The sequence below is a fragment of the Poecilia latipinna genome, unplaced genomic scaffold (genome assembly GCF_001443285.1).
Source record: "Poecilia latipinna isolate Pla-1442-1.1 unplaced genomic scaffold, P_latipinna-1.0 Scaffold1178, whole genome shotgun sequence".
NCBI lineage: Eukaryota > Metazoa > Chordata > Actinopteri > Cyprinodontiformes > Poeciliidae > Poecilia > Poecilia latipinna.
This window is the reverse complement of record NW_015113794.1, coordinates 1-5,957: the sequence shown is the minus strand read 5'-3', so window position 1 is coordinate 5,957 and position 5,957 is coordinate 1. Positions and strand designations below refer to the sequence as shown.

The 5,957-nt window shown below is 37.7% G+C and overlaps 1 protein-coding gene across 3 annotated transcripts in view; it reads left to right on the top strand.

Annotated features, from left to right (window-relative positions):
- Window positions 1-5,206, top strand: part of rhbdl3 (rhomboid, veinlet-like 3 (Drosophila)) — a 50,837-nt gene extending 45,631 nt beyond the window's left edge. For all 3 annotated transcript variants that reach the window (XM_015053424.1, XM_015053426.1, XM_015053427.1), the window contains 3 exons: window positions 867-1,091; window positions 2,115-2,263; window positions 3,907-5,206. In XM_015053424.1, the coding sequence (XP_014908910.1) occupies window positions 867-1,091; window positions 2,115-2,263; window positions 3,907-4,162 (630 nt within the window). In that variant the 3' untranslated portion in view covers window positions 4,163-5,206. The remainder of the gene's footprint in view (window positions 1-866; window positions 1,092-2,114; window positions 2,264-3,906) is intronic.
- The last annotated feature ends 751 nt before the right edge of the window (window positions 5,207-5,957 follow it).

Sequence of the window (5,957 nt, the reverse complement as noted above, 5' to 3'; positions counted from 1 at the left end):
AAGTTAATTTAATTTAATTTAACAAACAAAAAAATCTTTATACTGCTTCCTCAGTTTCAAATTTGTACTTACCCGCATGTTTTTTGTCTTTGAAAAAATGAATATAAAACAACATCTACTGCCGTCAATTATTTAGTTTTGCTGTGTTCTAAATATTTGTAAAATAACTTAAAAAGCCACTACATCCTTTAAGTAAAATTTTTCAGTCAAATGTTAAATCCAAGAATGACATCAGTATTAAGTCCAATATAAATAGTAGCTCTAGTTCCAGTAGATTGCATATTTGTTGTTAGGACTATAATATGCTTGCACCACATCCTGCCAGCTAGCTCAAATTATTTGCTTCCCGCTACAGTCCATCTTATAGTAAATCATCTCGATACTTCAGCTTACAAATAGTTAATATCTAACACCTTTACTGAGTAGCACAACAGAGAGCCTGAATATTATAGTCTGATATTTATTAGAAAACTGAAAATAAGTCAAACAAAACCAAGCCACGAACGAGAAACACATTCATCTGGGTGTTAGCACACATGTATGTACGTTAATGTATTAGGTAACATAAAATGTGAACGTTTGAAAGATTAACGAATACATTTCTGTGATCAATGTTTTTAAAGTATACAGCTTCAGAGTGATACCATGTTGCCACTCATATAAATATGATGAGTTCAGAGACACAGTGAAGCAGTGGGTAGTGCTGGTGACTGGGTAATAGCGCAGCTTAGGTGATAATAATGTCCGATGGCGCCACTTAAAGTATCTTAATAATAAGCTTCTCTAATCTTTAACATCTCATTAACCTCCCTGCCCTTTCAAACAATCTCCTAATCCTCTCTACTCCTCTTGTTTCTCCTGGGCAGATGAGCAACAAGCGCTCCAACAGTTTCCGGAGGGCCATTCTGCAGGGCAGCAGGCAGCTGAAGGGCTGCAGTCTCAGAGATGAGGTGGGCTTGGGGCTGTCCCAGCGGCTGGTTCGCCATGTTGCCTACGAAACGTTGCCCCGCGAGGTTGACCGCAAGTGGTACTTTGACAGCTACACATATTGCCCCCCTCCTTGGTTCATCCTGGCGATCACCATCGCAGAGGTAAATTGGCTAAGAAGGAACTAAACCGCCCAGTATGATTCAGACCATGGCCAGATGCAGAGTCCTTTCATTTTACAAATATTTCATTTGACTGAAAGTAATGTTAACAGTTTGGAAATGCCAGTGGAAAAATTGAAAAAGCTCTTCAGCAATTACAAGAAGACTGTAAGTTTGATTGCTTTAGAGCAAATAAATATTAAGATTTATTCTCCATTTGTTTTCTTTTAACCTCTCTCTCATTTCCTGCAAACAACAAACTTCTTCTTTCTTGTTAATCTAAGTCTACCAGGGTTATAAATACTTTTGGGATTTAATGTAAGGTTAATGTGTCTTAAACATTTTAACCCTGCTTTGATATTTTGATTAAACAAAATACCTTATGAGAGGATTAAGATTTGTTTTAAAATGCTGCTGGTGGATATTTTTTGAGCAAAGCAAAACTTTACTGCAAATCTCAAATTTTGAAGTTTTGAAGCATTATGGCGCAAAAGGCCCATTATATCCTCAATGATCCATGACTTGGTTATGAACATTTTTTTTGACTGGACTCTATTAGTCATGCACATCTCAAATCTGACTTTTTTTTAAATTTTTTCAAAAGTAGCAAAAATTAGGTAAAATAAAACCTTAAAAAGTCTTGTTTACAAATTGCAACAAGCCATGCAGGATCACTGGAAACACGTGGAAGAATGTGTTCTTTCAGATTTAACCGAAACTGAACTTTTTGACTTACATTGCCAATCACAATGAACACACAAGCCCCAAACATAGAGATGGAAGTATAATGCTGTCGGGGATACAGTATTTATCCTAATCTGAAAGCAGAGAAGCTGGTCAGACTTAATGGGAAGATGGAAGGTGGTAAATACAGGGTAGTACTTAAGAAAAACCGTAAGGAGCTGCACAAGACGTGAGACAACGGTGTCTTAAAATACCACAAAATGCTATTCTATTTTCTATTTTCCCATCTATGCTTGCGATAATTCTGACTTTGATCCCCTTTGTTTTCCCGCTCTCTGTTAGGTAGCAGTGTTCATGTACTATGGAATCCAGCTGGATCGTTTGGTCCTGCAGGTATCCAGTCCATCCTTCCTGAAAAGCCCCTTACCCTACCATCCCCAGCTGCGAGCCCAAGCCTGGAGGTACTTCAGCTACATCTTTATGCATACTGGGTGAGTCTAATCAGGTAAACTGACATCTATTTGTGACGATGTACTGCTGATGTACAGCATTTTATACCCTGATAAACAATAACTAGATAAAATATAAAATTTATTTATCTGGTTGGGATGTCAGCCTTCATGAGCACACATTAGCACACTTTTCTTTTCCACTTGCACTCTCAGTGGTTATGGGTGCCTAAACATTTGACCTGACATGTATCTGTTGGATATTTGAGAAACTGAGTCATATGAAATATTATTGGCGAAAAATTCAATTTCCAAAAATACACTGCAGTTGTTGTTGTTTTTTTAAAGAGAACACAATGTAATTGGGCAAAGCTGAGACGCAGCTGGTAATTGTCTCCATGTGAGAAATTAAAATCAAATCAAGAACAAGGGTAAAATCCTCTTTTACTACAGCTAGTGTCATGGTAACAGAGAAGGGATTATCTTTGTGGTTTTATTAGTATATTGTGTTTACACTTTGATAGTGCTACCATGAAAACTAATAATTCATAATGTAATAATTAGATAAATCTGTGGGGAGCGGATAGTGGTTTTCATCAGCTCAACTACGGCCATCCAGATTTAATTACTCCTAGGGGTAACATAGTCTTAGCCATAAAGAGAGCTAATAAAATGGTAATTTACTGGGGATAGATGGTAGCTGGGGAGGCAGTGGCGAACAGACAAGCTTAAAAGTGCTGAATAGAAAAGAAAGGTGTGGTGGTGAGCTGTGATTTTTACAGGTGATTTTAAATTTATTTCTTCCTATTTTCTATTTGATGACAACAGAATACATAAAAATACAGTGGTTGATTCCTTGACAATTTCTCACTTTAACAGAGCAAATCAAGACAAGTTTGTTATGAGGGAAATGCAAAGTTTTCAATGTTTAAAGACTGACATCAATTTTCTATTCAAACTAAAAATGAATAGAAAATTTCAAACTTCCAGGCCATCCAGAGTGGGTCTGGAAGGTTGATATGACAAAAGATTTTTATGTGTTTGGTGTAATAGAAGGTATTATACTAATAGAATACCTTCTATTCAGCGATTTAGAAGCTAACAAGATCCTGGAAATGTTCTTCAGGTGGTAGAAGGCTGACTTTGCAATTGTCTTTATGTGTCTCTGAATGTTCAGGTCAGAGTCTATCACTACACCCAGATTTTGGGCCTGATCACTAGTTTCTATTTGTAATAATTGAACCTACGTGTTCACCCTTGATTCTTCTCCTTAATGTCGAAATATAATAACTTCAGTTTTGTTTGAGCTGAAGAAAGAGTTATGGCACATCCACAGATTGATTTGTTCTATGCACCTACTCACCACTGGAATGGGTTAGTGGTCACCTGGTGACATTGTAATGTAGAGTTGTGCAAAGTCTGCGTAGTTATGGTAATTAATCTTGTTATAATCACAGATTATCGCACATGGATATTAAATAAGAGGGGTCCCAGGATGGAACCTTGGGGTACCCCACAATAATATGTGATGAGGGTAATTCTAGTAATGTGTGGAACATGAAAACCAGATTGGAAGATTCTGCAACAGCAACTTGCCCAGATTATTCTTTTTTAGCAGTGGGTTGATAACTGATATCAGTGTGTGTGTGTGTGTGTGTGTGTGTGTGTGTGTGTGTACGTTACAGGATTGAACATCTGAGCCTGAACATGGCCATGCAGCTGCTGGTGGGAGTCCCTCTTGAAATGGTCCACGGTGCCCTGAGGATTGGACTGATCTACGTGTGTGGTGTGCTGGCAGGTGGGGACAATAGCTCTAATCTTCATCCTGAACACACTTTACCGTCACGCCATCTGCTTTTTGTCTATGTTCATGCATTTTTACAACATATTGGAATCAGCCCTGTGTGCACACTAGTCGACAAGAAGTCTGTTCTTGTGTGACTTGAGGACAGATGGTTTTGTCTGTCTTCCCAGCAGACGTGATGGGATGCAGGGGGGTGTCAGTCCCCCACCAAGAGGCCCGCAATATTCATTTATGAGAGGGGACGACAAAGAGATGAAATTCAGTGAAAGAAACACTCACAGTAATAATAAAATATGATGAGAGGGAAGAAAGGGAGAAGAGACAATTTTTTGTGGTAATAAATCAGAAAGGCTCGGAAGAGAGAGGCAATGATATTAAATATGGAAGATGAGAGGAAGTGTACGAGAGTTGGAAAATAATCAAAGTCACATGAAATGAAAAAGTCAATGCAGCTTTTGAAAAGAAAATGTCAACACTCCACTTCTACTTCCCTGTAAACCTCAGATTGAAGCATTTCACTTTTCGTCTCCATTCGGCTGACTTAAAGATCGCTGAGTGTGTGTGTTGTGTTTATATTTGCCGAACCTGTAATGACTAAGTCCTCGGATCCCGCTGAGCTGTGTCCGTAAGTGCTGTGTGGTAAAAGAGGAAAGAACAGATTTTTCCAAAGAGCTCACATTGAAACACTCATTACTTATTCTGTGTTTGTATTTCTGTGTTTCTCCATGAATCCATTTGTATGTGTGGCGTGTTGAAGGGTCACCGACACAGACCCTCGGGATACCAGCTGAGGTGACCTTTAGTTTTAACCTCACTCTTAAAATGAGGAGGAAACTGAACTATAAATCACACATCGTCAATGCACACACGAAAACACACACACGCACAGACATGTCTGCTGTTTTAATTAGATATCGACCACCAACAGAAGAGCAGATGCACAGAGTGGCTGCACTGTTAGGGTTAGTGTCACATCGGACGGTTTGGGTAATTGGCAGTAAAGTTCTGCCAGAAACGCACAATCTCACAACAAGTGGAAATTTGCACATCATTGTGCTCTCTCTCTCTATACATGTGTGTGTGTGTGTGTGTGTGTGTGTGTATATATATATATTTTTTTAATTTGTTTTATACTGTATGTAAAGATGTATCCGACTGTCTATTCTATCAAACTCTGCTTCCAGCAATTGTTTCATATTGTATTAATAGTCTTAGGAATTTGATAATTGCAGTTTCATTTAAAAACACAGGAGGTAGAGCGAAATGTGTATTAATGTTACAGACATCAGGCTGTTCTGTTCATGGCACCTCAGGAAAGGTAGATGGAGTTTCAGTAAATTAGTGTGACGACACTTTCATAACGTTGAACAAATGGGGTTTTGTGGAGGCTCTGAAAGGCAAGCTGGTAAAAATTACGCTAATTTTTCTAAGTACTTCTTACACTTTTTTCTGACATTGTAGGCTTTGTTATTACAAAAAGAAAAATAGAACAAAATTAACTCACGAAAAACTTTTTTTGCTTCCCTTTAACAGTTTCTCAAATTGCATTGTGCTTCATGCACTATATTTGTGACAGGCAAACTCAAAATAATGAATACTTGTGGTAAGAAAAGAGAAGACTAAATAGGTTTCAAATGATTTTTCTTTGTTTTTTTTACAAATGAAAATCTGAAAAGTGTGGTGTGCCTTTGTTATTAGACCCCCTATTCAATACAGAGTAAAATCATTCTTATCATCCTCTTGTTGTAGGTGTTTAATAGAAATATTTGCTCGTGGTCAGCCAGATTGGATGAAGAGCAGTGCTAAACTTCAATTTTTAGGTTTTGCCTCAGATTCTTAATTTGATTTACTATGACTTGTAACATAACCACTATGTTTGTTTTTTTTCTATATAAAATACATTTAAGAGAAAATGTAACAGTGATTTGGATA